We start from the raw sequence: 21,538 nt of genomic DNA on the forward strand, positions 1-21,538 counted from the left end.
TGTAAGCGGCCAAATTATCCAAATTTCAAAATCTAAAAATCTCCTGAGAAGAGAGGTCAATACCTTTTTATTGATGTCCTACATGACCCCTGTTGCTCCAAAATTTTGGGGGTCACGACCCCCCAAAAATTTTGGGGCTTTGGAGGGCCGTAAGTCGAAAATTTCCAATGGCCAGGGTATGTTTTGACCGCAGATTTGGATTCTACGCGAAAAGTTACGTAGAATTGATACGGAGCACGGCCTATTTGCTCCAAATTACCGAAGAACCCCCTTTCCCCATAAGAAGCCGTGTATTTTTGGAGAAAGTAAGGAGTAAAAAAGGTTTGAGCAAATAGGCCATGCGCCATATCAATTCCACGTAACTTTTCGCGTAGAATCCAAATCTGCAGTCAAAACATACCCTGGCCATTAGAAATTTTCGACTTACGGCCCTTCTAAGCCCCAAAAGTGACCCCCAAAATTTTGGAGCAACAGGGGTCATGTAGGACATCAATAAAAAGGTATTGACCTCTCTTCTCAGGAGATTTTTAGATTTTGAAATTTGGATAATTTGGCCGCTTACAGCATCGAATTGAAAATTGCCCCAAAAATGCCCCATAACTCCAAAAAATGGGGGTTTAGGGAAAATATGCAAAGAACAAAATGTTCTTACTTTTTGCCGTAGCTTTCGAATCCAAAGTCAGAACGTACCCTTCCTATTTGAAAATTGCGAGAAACGGGGGGGATCCCCCCAGAACCCTCTGAAGGGGCCATTTTGGGGGGCTGAAAATACATAGGCTGTCCAAAAAGTACCAAGACTGGTTCTATAACTCCAAAACTAAGATAGCTAGAGGCTTGATCTTGGTTTTATTTGAAAGATTATCTCAATATCTATCGATTGAGACCAAAATCAAACCTTTCGGTCAAATATTTCAAAAGTTATAACACTGTTTGTAAAAAAAATATCTGGACCCCCTACCGTTTTTTAATGACTTTTTTCTCTTGCCGGGAACACTTTCCAAATTATTAATGATCAGTACACGGTTGTTTTGCAACTAATCATGGCAAAACCTAATTGATTTGGAAACACTGTGAAGCCGTCGTCGTCCGACTACGGGTATAAGGGTTCAAAATCCACGGGGAAAGAATGAACCGTCGGTTAGCCACCCCCAAAAAACCCGGGAAATTTTCGGCAGTTGATGACAGTTCACAGTGCGTGCGTGGTCTACGCTGCAGATTGTGAGTGATTTTGTTTCTGCGTTCGAAATTGTTGATAACATCATGGAAAGAGATAAAGCAGTGGTATCAAAAATTTCGAACATAGAAATAAAATCACTCACTATCTGCAGCGTAAACTACGCACGCACTGTGAACTGTCATCAACTGCCGAAAATTTCTCGGGTTTTTTGGGGGTGGCTAACCGACGGTTCATTCTTTCCCCGTGGATTTTGAACCCTTATACCCGTAGTCGGACGACGACGGCTTCACAGTGTTTCCAAATCAATTAGGTTTTGCCATGATTAGTTGCAAAACAACCGTGTACTGATCGTTAATAATTTGGAGAGTGTTTCCGGCAAGAGAAAATAGTCATTAAAAAACGGTAGGGGGTCCAGATATTTTTTTTACAAGCAGTGTTGTAACTTTTGAAATATTTGACCGAAAGTTTTGATTTTGGTCTCAATCCATAGATATTGAGTTAATCGTTCAAATGAGACCAAGATCAAGCCTCTAGCTATCTTGGTTTTGGAGTTATAGAACCAGTCTCGGTACTTTTTGGACAGCCTATGTATTTTCATTCGATTCTTTAGGGTCGATTTACCCTATGAAAGGTTTCGTCCCGAAGCTCAATTCTCCGCCGTTTTCGAGAAAAAGATAGTGGACGGGTGGTCTGTATATCTGAATGCGAGAATTTCTAAGGGATAAACCGCACTTTCTCGCAAATTTTCAAACAGTAAATTTGAAAATTGAGTCGTGAGACACTCCAGTTAGGTTAGAGCACCACATCTTTTTCCTTTCACCTTTTTCTCGCTTCCCCGGAGATCAATTTACAGAGTTATGATTCCCCTCTTTTTGGCAATTATAGCATAGCGTTAAGCACTATTTAAAATTTTAATTTTTGTTGTGCTTTGAATGAAACTTTCGATTTTTTGATGCCTCAAACGATACTGCTGTTTTTATTTCAGGTTTGTTTTATCGATCTATCTCAGCCTGAAGTCTTATTTTCAAGTTAGTCAGGTTTTGTTCTGCGCTGGGCGTTCATTTTTCATTTTTTTCCTTTTTTCAGATAGGAAGGCTGAAATTTCGGCCAAGAGTATGTTGTCTGTGATGGTTTAAACCGTTTTTAAGCAGACGTAAATGTTTTCTAGCCTACTAGCTCGTTTTTGCTTTTGGCATTTGTTTTTATAGAATAGGTCATTCAAATGCTTTCACATGTCCTGCAGACGTGCATGTCATGCTATGTACTATTAACTTTGATTCAGTTGCTGTAGAAATTACTCTATGCGCCTTCCTGTCATTTCTTTTCGTTTTGCTCTAAAAACATGCTGTGAAAAAAAAAAAATTATGCTCCTTAACAATTGTATGGAACTTCTTATTTTGATGTATCAATCGAAAAAAACGGTGCATTCACTTAAAGCATAAGAATATTTTCTTTTGATTAGGTGATTGGGAAAGTTTTTTTTGATCGGTGGTCAAAAAACTTTATTTGACTTTTTCGAAACTTTAATAACTAACGTAATTTTTTTATTTCATCAAAGTATACGAAAAATTTCGAGAGGAACTATTCTGCGCACATTACACATTCGCAAACTGCAGATAGTTTTCTATCTTCTTCAGGGTATTTGGACTATTCATCACTGCATATGTTGGCAAGAATCCGAGAAAATCATTACCTCCAATTTGAAATATCGTACATCCTCTTGCCCTCGACTCAGAGGGGAATTTAGGGTAGAGGGAGTAAAAAAAAACCTTTTCCTCTTCTTTTTCGCAATCCATCAGCAAGGTTGTAGAGACATAATGGAAGAGCCCGCGCCTTCCTAGGCATGTAGATGCAGAACTGGATTAATTATACCAAATAAGGCATGAGTCATGATGTTTTACCTCATATTGAGGGCAGGAATGCATCTTTCCCAAGACTTATTGTTAGCCCTCTTCACCATCAACTATCAGTAAGGAAGCTCTGTGGAAACAAAATTGGATTAATGAATCAAGAGTAGGATCTATATCTGCTGATATAAGGAAAGAGTATTATTATCAAGTCCAATAGCAGAGCGATGATGACTATTTGACTAGACTGACTATGACTATTTGACTAGATGACTATTTTTTCTTGTAAAAAGTTAGGAACAGTCGGAATGATAGACAGTGGATATTCACATGCCTAAGAGCAGAGCCCAGGAAATATTTTCTACCTAGGGGTGCTGAAACGAATACTTATTGCTACCCTGTTGGTACTCCTTGCTCCGTATTAACAGTTAACTCCGAAAATACCGTAAATTTTGGAAATGGCCGACTCTATCTAAACTTCTTGAGCTCTAAATCATAGCATTGTTGCCTTGCTTGTCTGATATTTAAGATGTTTTTCCTGTAAAATTGACACATGGCAACAGTCTATTCTTGCCAGCTACAAAACTTGAGTGGCTTACTGTAAGTGGCCTTTTACCATTAATTCTTTGTAAGGGAACCTTTTTGATAGCTGAACTGAAAAGGAGTTGAATCCGTAGTACCACTCAGAGATAGAATTTTCCACTGGCCTTATTCACCCATGATGCATGCATCTTCATGTATGTAAAACAATAAGGGTCGAAACCGTGTGATCCTTAAGTCTGGGGAACCACCAGGCCGATTTCCTTGATTTTAGTTGCAAACGGAAGCTGTTGATGTCCAGGTGATACCAAAAATCCGAAACTTTCAATAACCGCTCTTGAAAGTTTTCCTGCAGCTTGCAAAGCGAGTGATCAGGCGTCCATGAAGGGAAACCTCCTGGCCAGGCGCGGAGGAGAGTGAAGCGAGCTGCAGCAGCTAATAACCTTTAAAAGTAAAGCAAGTACCAATTAAAACCTTGTGTGCGCTTGAGAACTCATATTCAAGCACTTCCATGTGTTGAGGAAAGTGAAATGCCATAGTCGCAAAATCAAAGAAGTGGAGGAAACCACCAAATAATTGGCAAAGTAACCATTGAACCCTTCAACATTTTTTGCTTCACCAGTCCCCCCCCCCCTCCAATGTTTGGACTTGTAATGAAGGAAGTGTTAGTTTAAGCATGATAGAATTTTGATAGGAACTATTTATTTTTTACAGTGAGGAGAAAGCATCCGAGATGAAATTTAGTGATATTGAAGATGAGAGTGTTGGTGGCTCCTCTCAGCCTCCAACTCCAACTCCTACTGTCCAGAGCACTGATGAACAGACGCTAATAGAAGAAGATCCATCAAAACCTCAGTGGCCGTCAATGGGGGATCTTAACTCTCGTCTCAGGCGGGTCATCTCATCGTATCAGAGATCATTTAAAAAAGAGGAACTGAAACTAGCACAGCGAGCCAAGGTATCGTATTTAACTAGCACCATCACTACCTCCAGATATGTCATATTAGTTGTCCAACCATACAAATTAGGGTGTGGCAACTGTTACTGTTGACAAAATCCAGTAGTTTTACCATCTTCTAATTCTGTTGTTTCGACGATTTCTAACCTTTGGTACTGCCCAAGTTGCATGTTTTTTTTTTTTTTAAATTATTATTTGCTTTTTAATTACAATTTTCCCTTTCTCTCTAATTAAACAATGTCGAATTGAAACTCAATGTTGGAACAAAATTTGGGCTACATGTTTCCTCTTCACGGAAAAAAAAAAAAAAAAAAAAATTGCTGATTCAACAGTTCAATTGCTAAGAACAGTGAGTGCAATGTTTCAACGCAGATTTTACAACAAAAAAATGCTACTTTAACCACCCCTGCGGTTAAATTAGTTTACAATGTGGTTGAAGTAGCATTTTTTTGTTGTAAAATCTGCGTTGAAACATTGCACTCACTGTTTTTAGCAATTGAATTGTTGAATCAGCAATTTTTTTTCCGTGTATTATGGGGACCCACCCAAGCCAATTTAGACTCCTTATTTGAAAAAGTTACCAAAACAGTTGAAAAAATTTCTTAAAGTAACTTGCAACCATGAAACGTTGGAAAAAGATGTTAGACATGCAATACAATCAATGACCGAAAGGTGAAGAATATCCAAGGGGAGGCTGCAATGACTGTAGAGTAGATGAGTGAGCAGTTTTCAACTTATTCTTAAGCTAACATTTTTCTCATGAACGAATTTGAAAGCACTATTTGCTCAGACCCCACAAAATGTCCCGTTTCTAAGTCAAATGAAATTCATACCAGTGATAGAGGGGTACTTCCGACGTCCGAATCCCGGGTCGGTTTAGTCCCCAGTTCCCTGAGTTGTCATTTTTGAAAGTCGAAACATGTTCACCCCCTTAACTTTTGAACAGTTAAAGATATCAAGGTGCGGTTTGTCCAAGTAGATTTTTTATGGATTTCATATGGAGTTTTGTACATTGTTACCAAAATCAAACTATGATTTTTCGATTTTTTACGGTGTACAAATATGTTCAACGTGAAAAAGTTGGTATAGCGCACGCACACAGGAAAATAATAAACAAGCCTAATAAAAGCCCTCTGTGTAAGCCTTCCAACGGTAAATTAATTTTTCCGGGGAAACGTTTCTGTCGTGAGACACAGGGCTTTGAAGTCCGACTTGGCTTGACTTTTGAGGACCCGCAGGATCCGTACCTGAAAAAATCAGTATTACGCACGCACGCAAGAAAATGAAAATCATATGCAATGGAAGTCCTATGTATGAGTTTCTAACAGTATATAGGTTTTTCTGTGAAGTTCCCTGTTGCGCGTTTTTTAGGTCCCTCGGGCGGCTTGTAATGTCTTCCATGATGATAGTGCACGTCCCCGGTCATATTAAATCCAGCATGATACAGGGTACTTAGTAGACAATTATCGACCTCGTTTATCGATTCCTTCCTCAGGAAAAGCGGCAGTGTCCAGCACTCAACTTGGATGGAAACACCAAGAAGGATTAAAAGTCGCAATCTCAAGAATTGTGTAAGAATATGAAAATGATCTTTACTTTTCAGACACTTTTCTCTCCAAACTTGTCACCTTGTATGTTTTCCAAGACTTTGTTTCTAGCATCAGGAAGTCACTTGATGGAAGTGTGAAAATCATGATGGTTTAGAACCCAGCGAATCCCATTACGGTTTTCCTATTTATTTTATTCCTATAAACTTCCCCTTAATATTTGTTGTATAAGGAAGACATGATGCATACAAAAGGATATGTAGTCTTTGAGACTCAATTGAAATTGTATGTCAAATATTAGAGATTCCGACTTATTCCTTGCACCCCTTTATCCGTCCTGAGTGTTTTCATCCAAGTTGAGTGCTGGACACAGCCGCTTTTCCTGAGGCAAGGAATCGATAAACGAGGTCGATAATTGTCTACAGGGTTGCCAGCGACCGGGAGAACCGGGAAAAAAATCAATCGGGAAAAGTCAGGGAAAGTCAGGGAATTTCGGTGTTGGTCAGGGATTTTTCTGATTTTTCGTGGAATTAGGCGCGGGCGGTCTCGGGCTCGCGTTGCGGGATCAACTGACTACTGCGTTCGATTGCGGAGGATGGTGGCGCTCTCGCTCGGCTTCGCGAGGAACTACCGGCATTCCGTCATTCCGACCATCGCGTCGCGTCGCGTCGGACCTGCGCGCGCGTGTGAGGGTGTGTGTGTGCGCGTGTGTTTACGTTTGTTCACATAACCTCTCCATTGCAGTTTTTCAGGATCTCTATCAACAATTTATTTTTTTGTAAGAAAGTCATTTAGACATTTTACTTAAAATTTTTGTTAACAATATTACTAAATTATAAAGCACATTCAGTAAAATTATCTTCATGTCACTAGCATTTCTTTGCCTTGAAAGGGATGGAATGCCAAAGGAAATTCTGAATCACTGATTCTGGAAAGTGTTCTTCCTGCACCTTAATCCTTCATTGCTGCTTGTGATAATTGGGAAACATCCTCTGAAACCTCAAGGTCCAATCTTAATCGCCAAAAATATTTTTTGAAATACACCCTAACCAAGCAGTTTTCTGTACCTAGCCCTTGCGTTGCAAATGTGCATGTTAACTAACTGCTAAAAATTTAAATAGTCGAAAACAGCTCTCATTTTCACTTTAACAGAATGCGTCAAATCCATACTTAAACGTCAGGGAAAAATATTGGAAAGTCAGGGAAAAGTCAGTGAATGGAAAAAAATAATTTGGCTGGCAACCCTGTATCTACTAAGTGCCCTGTATCGTGTTTGATTTAATATAACCTGCGACGTGCACATCATCATGGAAGACATCACAAGCCGCCCGAGGGACCTAAAAAACGCGCAACAGGGAACTTCACAGAAAATCCTATATACTGTTAGAAACTCATACATAGGACTTCCATTGCATATGATTTTCATTTTCTTACGTGCATGCGTAATACTGATTTTTTCAGGTACGGATCCTGCGGGTCCTCAAAAGTCAAGCCAAGTCGGACTTCAAAGCCCTGTGTCTCACGACAGAAACGTTTCCCCGGAAAAATTAATTTACCGTTGGAAGGCTTACACAGAGGGCTTTTATTAGGCTTGTTTATTATTTTCCTGTGTGCGTGCGCTATACCAACTTTTTTAGGTTGAACATATTTGTACACCGTAAAAAATCGAAAAATCATAGTTTGATTTTGGTAACAATGTACAAAACTCCATATGAAATCCATAAAAAATCTACTTGGACAAACCGCACCTTGATATCTTTAACTGTTCCAAAGTTAAGGGAGTGAACATGTTTCGACTTTCAAAAATGACAACTCAGGGAACTGGGGACCAAATCCGGATTCTGACGCCGGAGGTTCCCCTCTATCACTGACATGGAGTTTGGTTTACTTGGAATTGGGACATTTTGTCTGGTCTATGCTGTGTGCTTACAACAATCGAGCAATAGGAAGAACACTGGTGGTGGTGTCCCTGCAAGTGGAATCACGAGACATCGAGCACAGGCCATCGGAAACGTCGATTTCGTAGACAAACGAAGATTGATAGCAGGAAAGATCCTAACAACTCGAAATCTTTTACTTTTCTTTAATTTTAATCCATTTTTTACTTTAACCAAGCATTTGTCCATCATTTTCATCGTATTTTATAACCTGGAGTAACAGTCTATCGGCTCATTGTGATGTGCATTCTGAAACTGAAAATCAGTTCTCACAAGTTCAAACCCTAACATTCTTTTCATTTTCGCCTCAAATCAAGTCTCCTATAGTTTCCTTATTCAAAGCATAATGTTCGAAATTCATTCAAGAGCTTGAAGTTCACCTTTTTATTAGAACTACAGCCTGTTGAGTGTTGACCCCTCAAACTTTACCAATATGATTTCTTGTGGTTCAAGATTCCTCTGGCCTGCACCAAACGATTACACATCAGAGATGTGTCTTATGATTCTTCAAATTAGCAGTTTAAAAGTAAATTAGAGACTACAGTGACTTAATCCAGTCCTGCCCCTTTCTTCAGTGTTTGTTCTTTGTGCACGACCAATCTAGTGCATACACAGGTATTGTAGGTACAGGTATTATCGCCTATTTTCGATTAGTAAGGCTCTCTCTTTAGCTGCTAATTTACCAAAGAAATTCCCCCAGTTGCGCAGGTAATTTTGAGTGTGTTTAATTAGTGGATACCTCCTTGCAGTGTCTCAAAGTTTCGCACATCCATCTTAAGTGGGTTTCGCAATTTTCGCATGTAGACGATTATTTTTGCCAGATCAAATTCCTGCTCTCGCAGCTTCACATTTAAAAACTTAGATCTCTGATTCAGCAATAAGTGACACTCATGGTGTCATTTATCATTAATCAGTTCAAAGCTACTTAGACAATGAATCATCAAAGGTCCGATGGAAGAAGAAATTTTCTGGTGAGTGCTGTGGCTAAATCGACGTAACAACTCAACTTCTGAAAGCATCTGTCTAAACAAATTCTTGAGAAAGTGATACATCGTAAATGATAATTATGTTAAAGTTCTTTTATTTCTTAAGTGAGCTGTGTATTCAAGCCACACTCAACAGGCTGTAGTTCTAATAAAAAGGTGAACTTCAAGCTCTTGAATGAATTTCGAACATTATGCTTTGAATAAGGAAACTATAGGAGACTTGATTTGAGGCGAAAATGAAAAGAATGTTAGGGTTTGAACTTGTGAGAACTGATTTTCAGTTTCCGAATGCACATCACAATGAGCCGATAGACTGTTACTCCAGGTTTTAAAATACGATGAAAATGATTGACAAATGCTTTGTTAAAGTCAAAAATGGATTAAAATTAAAGAAAAGTAAAAGATTTCGAGTTGTTAGGATCTTTCCTGCTATCAATCTTCGTTTGTCTACGAAATCGACGTTTCCGATGGCCTGTGCTCGATGTCTCGTGATTCCATTTGCAGGGACACCACCACCGGTGTTCTCCTTAATGCTTTATCGGTGCTCACAGTCCTCTGACCGAAAACTCACCTTGAATTGCTGAAGAAGGTCATGAGTGGTCACGTTCATTTCAGTCGTCTTTTTTCAACACGGAACTTCTGTCTCTGGTTCATCCATACAAGAATTTTTCTAAAGGGAATATAATGGAAAATATCTTGTCTCTAAAATGCACCCAATATTAGTTCCTTATTGTCAACAGAGGGTGTTTAGTTGCATTATAGTCTGGTAAGTTGGCACTCTGAATGTGGAAGATTAGAATTTTAAATAGGTGTCTACACGCCTAGTAAACCTGATATTGTAAAGGAATTTCATCAGGTTAGAGAAATCAGGAAAAATTCAGGGAATTTGATGATAAATACTGAAATTTGGGAAAAATCTTTAAATTTAAATTCTGAATAAATGTCAGTGCTGTCTAAACAATGAAACTGACAAGGGAAACCTCCCCAGCTGCCGCCTCTGATAGGGCTGAAATATTTTCTATGTCTCATTGGATGAATTCAATGTGACCATGTTTGGTATTTTTTTCCAATGGGCCCTAGTAACAGCCTAAGGAAATGTGGAAAAGTCAGGTTTTGAACGAGCGTTGGGAGGGGCAGGCAAAGCCAAGCAGCGCTTGAGCCTCTAAAAGCAGGGATACGTACTCCCATGGGAATTTTTTGTGCCTTGGTCCGCAAAAGGCCCAAAGGCCATGTTCCATCAAAAGGGCCCTTAAATTAGTGTAATAACGGCCCCGGTCTGCGTCTCCCCAAAATATTTGGGGGGAAGGGGGGGGATTGAAACATCGAGAAAAGATGGAGTATAGTCTAGTGAATGAGTTGGGCCAGTTTCATAGGAACTTGCAACGAGCATTAATGACTCGTTTTGCCAGCATCCCTTTATGACATGGGCAATCAGAAAAATCCCGTGCTTGAAGTTTCAAAGGTTTGCAGTGCTATGTTGAGAAGGAACAACAACAATGCACTGGGTGATCAGTTATTACACCAGTCAGGAGCAAGTCATACAGAAGGAAGCAGAAAATGTGGAATGTTTAGTTTTTTTTCCCTTAAAGTTTTTAAGCAAGTTGAGTTATTCAATCCTTTTAGTTAAACAACTGATACAAAATTGACATTTACACTCTTTTCAAAAGTTGAATGTCAGTCCCTTGGTTTTGTCCCTTGCAAATTTTAGCTAAAAAGTACAATTTGATCATGAAAAATGAAAATTGGCGTGCAAACAGACTATTGCATCAGCAGAGCTTGTTGTGATGGATTACAGTTTTACAAAGGGTATTGTGATTTACACCTCACCAAATATTCTCAATGGGCACAGTTATTGATCAATTATTGTACAAATGCATTCCAGGCATTGCCCATCAGTGCTAAAATGTAGGAAAATCACAAAAATTTATAAATGTAACAAATTATCTAAGTGAATCATTGTGTATGAAAGTACGAGAACTGATAAATAAAAGAAATGGGAAAATAGATGGTTTTTTTTTCGAATTGAAATTAGTGGTTATGAATAGAAGAAAGCAGAAATGATTTAAAGTAACCAATCAGACCAACATCACATGGAAAAATTGTGTCTGTAAATTAGTGAATACCTTTCGTAAAACCAGACTCGGTATTACTCACTGGTTGCAATATTAGATAAAGCTGAGCATGAAGCCCTTTTTTGAACTTCTTATTTAGGATTTAACGATTGGATATTGTGAAGTATCACTCACCCGATTTTGATGTTCAATAGTACTTGATACGTTCTTCTATTTTTCTTTTGTGCAAAACAGTTTCAGTAATCTCCAGACTTAATTCACAAAGATCAGTTTAAAGTCAGATGGAGGTACACATTTGTTGTAGGGTTCTTTACCCTAACATTGAAGTTAAAGTTGAAATACATCTGAAGATGATGTACCATAACAATCATTTTTAAGTAAAATAGTGATATTCAGAATCTGTAGTTGGTATGCACTTTCGTTTGTTTGTTGTCAATGTTGTTGCAACTGTCAATGGTATGTTTGTGTAGCTAAGCACCGTAGACCCTGTTGCTTCATCATCGACCAATGCGACGGCAGCAGCCAACATAAGCAACTCGGCAGTTGCCCAGGCGGGTGTTGGGCTAGACCTGGCCAGCCTCTTCAACCAATCTGGCTGGGATTGGCAGCAAATTGCCATGTATTTCTGGGTGGGTAATATTTTTATGATCTTGGTTTTGTTCAACATATGGTTCTTATGCTTAAAAGATTTTCCCACTCTTGTTATTTTCATCTCTGCTCTACGCTAATGTATAATTGCTGTATGCATGTATAATGTGGTTGTGTAATGCTGCCTACGGTGTGCAGGATTTCTAAGCTGAGCTCTGACTGGGTATGGTTGATTGAGTGCTCTAATAAGAGTGAGACCAGTGCCAGTCTCTCAGTAGGACCCCAGCAAAGCACTTCCAATGCACCAGTTTGAACTGAATGGCTTCCTCCCCTTCAGCGCTCAGTTTTGCACTTCAACGCATTTGAGTTCATTTTGTAACTCTCAATCTTACTCTTGATATTTTTGGCTTCGATTTACTCAGAGCTAATGTCGTCTCAGCACGACTATATCACCCTGACACTAATGTACATCTCGCGCCTTATTGCTAGTCTCTTATCTCAGGATTCTTGAAAGATAAGATTCCATCTGAATTTTTCCACTCTGAAACTTTCATTTTAAGCATATTAATGATACCTCTCTGCCTTATTTTATCCATTTAAGATAAGGATTTGTACCCAACTTTTTTCAGACTACTTTTAATTCTCCAAGCAATTAATGAAACTACGTAATAAAGCTGATAAATAGCTTGCCAATTGTTCTGTTATTAAAGCAGCTTCTCCTGTGCACCAACCGGTTTCCTCACTCTTGGTCAGGGTTTTTGTCTATTGAAAATATCCTTGTTCATTTTCTTAAATTATCTTACTTTCCTTTCCTTCCTGTGCTAGGAAGTAATATATATTGCACCATTACAGAATGTCCTTTATTCCATTGTGTATGAAAAGTTGGGATTTTTCGAAAAGGCCGCAGAAGTGTAGAAAGAAAGTAGAAATTGCTGTTGGTAACTTTTCTAGCGTGTCTAATAGTGGAGCGCATGAGGAGTACCCTTTTTACGGCACTTATTTACCATCAATAGTTTTGGGAACAAGACTGTAAAACTTCTTTGGAACGACCCTCGCATTTTCATATTTTATCTCAGCAAATGAAATAAAAAAGCTCATAAATTGCAACCTAGGTCTTGTATAAAGCCTTATCAAGCACATATATTTTTTTTTTTAATTTCAATGGTCTCTGAAAATTTTCACTGTGGTTTAAGAATACAAGAAATCTACTGAAGTTATATTTTTTGATCTCATCGACTCCAGATTCGGTTTATTTTATCCTCTTTCAAAGAAGTTTTAATCGTGAAAATAGGGTCTAACCTTGTAAGGAAATTTCTAATTGAAAATTCTCCGAATTTGACATATTTATTGTCAATGTTTTAGGACTAGTTAGTTTGGTAAGTTGTATCGATAACATTCAATGACTATATGATCCCAAAGAATTTAAATCTGAGAGGTTTAAAAATGGCTTTCTGTGTACTTAATACAAAAATGTCATAAGCGCCTCGAATGCTCATTACAGACTCAAAGCCCCGAAATTTGTGCGTTTTAAACGGTGTACGCAGATTTCATTCAAGCTGCGATGATCTTACACAATGCTGACAAGCATGGTTTCGGTCTGAACGGTACATGTTCTTGTCTGTTTTGGCTTTTTCACTGTAGGAACCCAATGCCTTGTGTCAAGAAAATGAGTATTTCTGCCTCTGTATTGATCAATTGAGGACCTTGCACTAATGAGGGCCTATACGCATGTAGGCCCTTATTGCTCCCATCAGCCTCTCGGTTTCTCTGTACCCTGGACTGTAGTGTGGTATTGGTAGAATATTGATAGGTATTGGCTGGAGCAGGTGCGAGGCGTGAATGATCGATTATCAATATCTCGCCATTTGAAGCTATGGTAAAGAATCGATCACTAAGGCGTCCGCTGCGAACACCCTGATAATCGATCTTTTTTCATAGATTTGAGTGGCGTATCAATCGATATATCGCAAAGCACGCCATGCCACTGGGCTGGAGATCAAAGACACTCTTTTCCGTGTCGAGTCAGGCTTCAAGAACGATGAGTGAAAGAACGGCTTAAATGCCGTTTTTGTATCCTTCAAGTTGGCAACCTTCATTTTGGTTCGCGGGTATCGCTGATAGTGACGAATCGATTTACTTCTACTGCTGAAGCGGAAGATGACCTCAGTTTCCTCCTTCCGCATACCAATTTTCTGGAAACTCCCGTTTTTCATGTAAATACTCTTTGAAGGTGACAACGTTATGCTTCTACGTAACATTGGCATCATTCTGTTTGGTCAGCATCAGTATAATTTCATTTTGTGTTATTCTCGCGTGATTATAAAGAATTTTTACTTTATATTTCAATCAAAATGATTGTTAGGCGCAATGAAGGCCTATTAACTGATTTTTTAAATTGAATCTATTTCAATGAAAACCGGAAATATATCTCAATATTTACCTGGAACCCCTCAGTATAAAGGTTTAGGTTGCCCACAAAAACAAAAGCCGGGTACCTGCTCAATCGGCGTAGTACATCATAAACAAAATTTTAAATACGTTTTTTTCACAATGCGATCTTCAGTTATAGGCCCCCAATCGTGTAGTGTCCACAGTTTTGCTACCCTCTTTGTTGTGAATTGATGAATAGCTGCAAACATCATCAACACCTGGATGTTTCCAGCTCTGAAGGTTTTCAGTTGCCTCTATCTAGATTACTTATACCGGGTGTCCGTAAAGTAACTAAAAAGTGGGTATAACTTTTGAACAAAAAAAGATAGAAGGTCGCGGTTTGTGGCATCCTTCATCATCCAAAAGGGGAAATTTTTCGATGGGGGGCTTTTTCTGGTGGACTCCCCTGGGGGGGCCCCAGGGGGGGCAACTTCAAAAATTCAAATGGCAACCCCCATTTTTTTAGACATGATTAAAAAGAACTTAAAAAGACAAGAAAAATGGCGCAAATAAAATTAAAATCTGTTATTTCGTTCAAAAGTTACAGCCGGTCAAAGTTTTAAATTGACCACTTTTCAAAAAATCGCCAATGAGCTCCAAATTATCGGAAAAACGAAAACAAACCGGGAATGAAAAGTTTGAAAAGTGCTTTTTAGGAAGAGGAAAAACAACTGACGTTGTCACAAGTCTGGATGGCATTGTTTCAAAATAAAATTTCGGAAAATTCAACATGGCGGCAAATTTGAGGAAACGCAAAAAATGAAAATTCCAGAAACTGTTATCTTTCAAATACCCTCTAGTTTAAGGAAATCAAAGGTATCAACTTTTATTCCTTTATTTGCCAAGTAAGAGCAAATTTGCTGACTTAAAAGTTGTCAAGCGGGGCGCCTTCAATCGTTGGAGTATGCAACATCACAGGATTAAGTGTGCTGTCGAAAAATGAAGCCGATGTGAAAAAGCGCTCCTCCTTTGGGATGCTTTAGAAATGTTTGAGGTCCTCCTCCTCAAATTTAACGAGAAAAAAGAAGAAAAATAAAATGTAGCAATTTTTACCCACAAACTTGGCGAGCCAAAAAAACATGATTTATCCTGGTGGGGTAGGGGCGGTGGACATTTTTGACATTTCTCTCTCTGAAAATTAAAAATCCAAGAATAATTTTAATTCTCTAACTCCTGGCACTCCAATTTGGCAAGGAGGATATCTGCTACGCTTCCAATTCCGAAGACGCCGTTCTACTCTTGATTATTATCTGAATTGAGATTATCTTATTGACAGTCTCAACCTTACGATTTGAGACACCAATATTTTCGGTAACATCTGATGCACTATCTGATCGATGACACGGTGAAGCGTAGCAGATATCCTCCTTGCCAAATTGGAGTGCCAGGAGTTAGAGAATTAAAATTATTCTTGGATTTTTAATTTTCAGAGAGAGAAATGTCAAAAATGTCCACCGCCCCTACCCCACCAGGATAAATCATGTTTTTTTGGCTCGCCAAGTTTGTGGGTAAACATTGCTACATTTTATTTTTCTTCTTTTTTCTCGTTAAATTTGAGGAGGAGGACCTCAAACATTTCTAAAGCATCCCAAAGGAGGAGCGCTTTTTCACATCGGCTTCATTTTTCGACAGCACACTTAATCCTGTGATGTTGCATACTCCAACGATTGAAGGCGCCCCGCTTGACAACTTTTAAGTCAGCAAATTTGCTCTTACTTGGCAAATAAAGGAATAAAAGTTGATACCTTTGATTTCCTTAAACTAGAGGGTATTTGAAAGATAACAGTTTCTGGAATTTTCATTTTTTGCGTTTCCTCAAATTTGCCGCCATGTTGAATTTTCCGAAAGAGCTTGATGCAAAAACGGCTTTTTTCGCCCCCCCTCTGGAAGTTCTTCAGACTTTGTCTATTGATTACTCATACTTGAGCGCTTCTTTTCCCAAATTTTCAGACCCCCCAAAAATTTTGGGGGGGAGCTATGGGGAGTGGAAGTCAAAACCTATGAACCTCGATATCTCTTGAACAAAGAAAGATATCGAAGTCCGGTTTGGACGAAAAATCGTCTAAAATTGCATACTTTAAGATTCTAAAGGTCGAAATCCCGATTTCACATTTTTAAGTTCACGTATGTGCTTTTTTCCAGTTTTTAGGTCTAGAAAATTTCTTTTAAACGAAAAATTTACAAAGATCTCAATTTTTTATTTGAACCAAAACCAGTTTTTTAAATTGTTCGTCTTTTTCCGCATCCAACGAGTGGTCCATTAAGCTGGGGAACCAAACGGTTCCGGAGTTATGATCGATTGAAGTCTCTGCTCAACGCGCGCCGACCGATTTTCGCGCGCAAAAAAGTCGGATTTGATTGTTATTAAATCAGATTGAATGTTCAAACTGAGCAAAATGCACTATTAGGGACTCTAGAGGGTCGCTCAGTTCAGAAATTACAGATACTTCCAAAAAATTCACGTTTTTAAAATTGCAGCTCCGCAGCGCTATTTTAGAGGCCCACTGAGCGCCGACCGGCCGCTCAGTGGTCCTGTCCGAAGCTGCAATTTTAAAAACGTGAATTTTTTGGAAGTATCGGTAATTTCTGAACTCAGCGACCCTCAAGAGTCCCTAATAAAGCATTTTGCTCAGTTTGAACATTCAATCTGATCTAATAACAGTCAAATCCGACTTTTTTGCGCGCGAAAATCGGTCGGCGCGCGTTGAGCGGAAACTTCAATCGATCATAACTCCGGAACCGTTTGGTTCCCCAGCTTAATGGACCACTCGTTGGATGCGGAAAAAGACGAACAATTTAAAAAACTGGTTTTGGTTCAAATAAAAGAATCTTAAAGTTTGCAATTTTAGACGATTTTTCGTCCAAACCGGACTTCGATATCTTTCTTTGTTCAAGAGATATCGAGGTTCATAGGTTTTGACTTCCACCCCCCATAGCTCCCCCCCAAAATTTTTGGGGGGTCTGAAAATTTGGGAAAAGAAGCGCTCAAGTATGAGTAATCAATAGACAAAGTCTGAAGAACTTCCAGAGGGGGGGCGAAAAAAGCCGTTTTTGCATCAAGCTCTTTTATTTTGAAACAATGCCATCCAGACTTGTGACAACGTCAGTTGTTTTTCCTCTTCCTAAAAAGCACTTTTCAAACTTTTCATTCCCGGTTTGTTTTCGTTTTTCCGATAATTTGGAGCTCATTGGCGATTTTTTGCAAAGTGATCAATTTAAAACTTTGACCGGCTGTAACTTTTGAACGAAATAACCGATTTTAATTTTATTTGCGCCATTTTTCTTGTCTTTTTAAGTTCTTTTTAATCATGTCTAAAAAAATGGGGGTTGCCATTTGAATTTTTGAAGTTGCCCCCCTGGGGCCCCCCAGGGGGGTCCACCAGGAAAAGCCCCCCATCGAAAAATTTCCCCTTTTGGATGATGAAGAATGCCACAAACGGAGACCTTCTATCTTTTTTTGTTCAAAAGTTATACCCACTTTTCAGTTACTTTATGGACACCCGGTATGGCTGCATCTGTCATAACCATATATCTATTTTATATTTATTACAATGTCGATTCTTGAGAAAAAGTCTCTTGTGGTTCGTAAACTAGAAGTTATGTTTTTACTCTTGTATGTGGTGAGATACCCCCTAAGCTTTTTACCTTTGGCTGAAAGCTACTGCTCGATGGTGTTGATGCACTGTGAAACGTATTCAGTTTCATCTCTGTACTTTGAGTGCTTCTTGCGGTATCTCATAACATCTATGACTCTCTCTTGTTGATCCGGCTGATTGGTTCCCTTGATGGTATTTTATCATTCCACTTTAATCTGCTCGTAGGTTCTTGACATTCTTCTGTAGACATATCTGCCACTCAGGTTTTGATGCTCTCCTTGTGGAATCCAGTCCCTCTCTGGTCTTAAAGTTGTGTTTCTACGTAGTTGTTGGTAACTACTTACACAATGGCTTGGAGTTCCCACTGAGTAAACTGAGTATTACTATTGTAGTGGAGTGCAATATTTTTGGTCAGGATATGTACTGTAATGTGGATATGCGTTGTTGTTTATTCATTCGAGGGACCCTCCACTTGCTGGTCTAGGATACAGGGAGAATGGGCCTGTTGCACCGTTTTTTTTTTTATTGCTTTAATCGAAAGAACATTCACCCGGCGCTCCTGATATCACAGGAATTTTCCCGGAGTTTTTTGATCACCGGAAACCCCCAAAAAATCAACTTAAAAACGCCTCAAAATTTGGATTTTCAAAACGGTCACTTTTACACGGTAACGAATCCGCCATACTTGTGACGTGCAATGGTTCGACAGACCTGTTCTTTTCATCACTTACAATGTATTTTCCCATAAGGAATTGGCAGCCGCGTTTCAAATGCAAATATCGAGTCAATCTATGATTTTTTAAACAAAATGGAATTCAGAAATGGATTCCTCGTACATTTAAATGGTTAAAATCTTCATTAGATAAATAAGAACCGACGGGATAAATCCTATTTTTAGGGAAGACTGTAGTCAATGGGCGAGTGTTTACATCTGCTCAGTGATAACAGACATGGACATTAGCTCAATATTTAGCCATTTTCATGAGTTTTCACTTTTTTATCACTATTTGAAGGTAAGTTTCTTTTGTAGATCAATTATTTAGTGCCTTAGGATCATGTTAAAAGCTGTATTGATACACATTGTTACTTATTAATTCAGAACACACACCAGCAGTCCAACGCTCAAACCTGGATGTAACGAGTCAGTTGTTATTTCTTAATATTTCACCCTTCAATGTTTCACTGAAGACACCAAAATGAAAGTATCAATCATTGATGATAAAAAAAAACTTACCTTTGACAATACTGATGAGATGAGGAGACCGGTATGTTACAGATGGAGGCAAGGAAAGTAAACATAGGATCCTTCTTCAGTTACTAGACTTATAGATTAATTTTTCTGTGCTTATAGTGTTAGATTGAAAACACACAGGAATTTAAAGTAACTTAAGTGTGTAAAACGTGGGAACGTTCTGAATGATATTGAGATGTTTGTTGAAAAGTTAAGAATGATTTACACGCATTGAGAGAACATCCATGGTTTGAGAGTTGGACTGCCGGAGTGTGTTTTGAATTAATAAGTAACAATGTGTACGTTACAGCTTTTAACATGATCCTAAGGCACTAAATAATTGATCTACAAAAGAAACTTACCTTCAAATAGTGACAAAAAAGTGAAAACTCATGAAAATGGCTAAATATTGAGCTAATGTCCATGTCTGTTATCACTAAGCAGATGTAAACAATCGCCCATTGACTACAGTCTTCCCTAAAAATAGGGTTTATCCAGTCGGTTCTTATTTATCTAATGCAGGTTTTAACCATTTAAATGTACGAGGAATCCATTTCTGAATTCCATTTTGTTCAAAAAATCATAGATTGACTCGATATTTACATTTGAAAAGCGGTTGCCAATTCCTCATGGGAAAATACATTGTAAGTGATGATAGCCCCAAAAAGAGAATGGTAGTTGTGTGTAGAGTGTCCTTTTGGCCCTACTTGCGGCGACCGTTATAATGCGGCATACTCTCAGTTTTAATTTAAGCCCAAGTTTTTTCAAAATCGGATGAACAAGACGCTTAGGAGGTCATTTCTCCCTTGCCGAAGTCGATGCGTTTCCCGCCACCTTCAGGCGCGCGATAAGTCAGCATTTTCGGAACCCACCAAGCATGAATTTTTTTCAACTCAACCATGTATGAATGATTTGATGGAAGACAGATCGAGAAATTACAGGAAAATATTGGAGAATTTCCTGAAATGTCATTCGGCGATCTTCGCGGATATATGGGGCGACTTATTGCACTAAGCCCTTATCGATCACACCTTAGCCTGCCATCTCTGGCCTCTGGCTGTATCAAGCACTTCTGCTCTTCCTCCGCGAAACGATTGGCTCAACCTCCGGATATTTCCATTGCTCATCGCATTTTTCCCGTGAACTGTTCGAAGTCTGCGAATGTCACATGGCCTAACACCTTCTGAAGTCAAAAATCGAATTACTGACCTAACTTTACAGTTCTCAAGCTTTGAAAGTGCCATAACTTTACAACACACTTTACAGAATAAACTTGCACATGGGTCAAAAGAACACTGATTGCACTCATCATCGAAGGCCCAAAAAAAACAGCATACTAAACATATTAAAAACCTGGTAAAAAATATTGATGAGGATTTAAATGCAATCGGATCAGATTGGCGGCAATCGTCCGCATATCTTTTGCTTACCACGGATGCTGTGCTCCTGGAAGTGGCGGGAGAAATGACCTCCTGAGCGTCCTGTTCATTCGATTTTTAAAAACATGGGCTTAAATTAAAGTTAAGAGTATGCCTTGTATGTGCATATAATCGGATTTTCCCTGTCTCTATTAGTTTTGAAATAAGAGCAAAACGCGCAGGACTTCAGGGATTACCCTCATAATTGTTTAATTTTTATCAGGATTCATATTTATTATTTTTTTTGTTTTTTTGAAAAAGTAACATTTTCAAAGAAATTATTAAAATTTCATGATCTTCTTTGACAATCTCTGAATCTAGGTCTCATAGCCCGGCTCCTTTAGCTCAGCTTCTTGATATTTTAGCGCAGTGAAATGATCCACTTGGACTTAGAATAATTTGGTTTTACAGGTGAAGACTAATACATTGGTTTGTCACAAATTTACAAGCTTTTTCAATGAATATTGCGCACCTTGTCTATGAATCAAGAGGCTTTTCCAATTAAGATAATTTGAATCAGCAAGTGGCCACTGTAATGATTCATTTCCTCTAACACATGACCAAAGGATGCCATGTATCTCAGATTTTACTTTTTCAGCAGAAAATTCCATGTATCGGGATACTGATGAAAATCCTTTAGGAAGATGATAGCAGCAGACACAACTCGAACTTTGTACTCCCCTTATCTCAAAAAATCTAACAATTGAATTTTTTGATCCTGGATGCTTTAAAAATTGGTGACTATTGATTTTTGTGAGATGGTTGGATGGTGCGTTATGTCCCATTTTTTGCTCATGACTCCCAACCGTATATTTACTATGGTAATCAGCGTGGTCATATTCAGTTAGAATAACCCTCAGTTGGTGCTACTTATGTTGTCTGTGCAGGTATAGAGGGAAAAGGAGGTGTTTGTATTTTGGGAGTTGTAGCATGTCCAGTTTTAATTATCAGCAACGCTGTCATCAGCTGCTCTGTATACCTAACCTTCAACTTTTCTACTTTCATCCTACTTGGTTATCTATTCTTCCTCCATTTAATAACCTCAATCTACTTTACTATATTTGATTTTCTTATTTAAAAGAAAACATGGCAAGAGGAAGTATTAAATTCATATTTTGTGTTGATTCACGCCAAAACAATAGACATTATGGTTGGTTTTCCGTTCTTAGAATTCGGATTTGTCAGAAATATTGACATAATACTGTATCCTC

At 38.6% G+C, this 21,538-nt stretch overlaps 1 protein-coding gene across 5 annotated transcripts in view; it reads left to right on the plus strand.

Moving 5' to 3' along the window:
* Positions 1 to 21,538, plus strand: part of kis (chromodomain helicase DNA binding protein kismet) — a 252,200-nt gene that overhangs the window by 173,720 nt on the left and 56,942 nt on the right. For 4 of the 5 annotated variants that reach the window (XM_072301409.1, XM_072301422.1, XM_072301416.1 and 1 more), the window contains 2 exons: positions 4,279 to 4,522; positions 11,535 to 11,693. In XM_072301409.1, coding sequence (XP_072157510.1) covers positions 4,279 to 4,522; positions 11,535 to 11,693 — 403 coding nt within the window. The remainder of the gene's footprint in view (positions 1 to 4,278; positions 4,523 to 11,534; positions 11,694 to 21,538) is intronic. The other variant, XM_072301419.1, reaches the window with a different exon arrangement.

Source organism: Bemisia tabaci, chromosome 1 (assembly GCF_918797505.1).
Source record: "Bemisia tabaci chromosome 1, PGI_BMITA_v3".
Lineage (NCBI taxonomy): Eukaryota > Metazoa > Arthropoda > Insecta > Hemiptera > Aleyrodidae > Bemisia > Bemisia tabaci.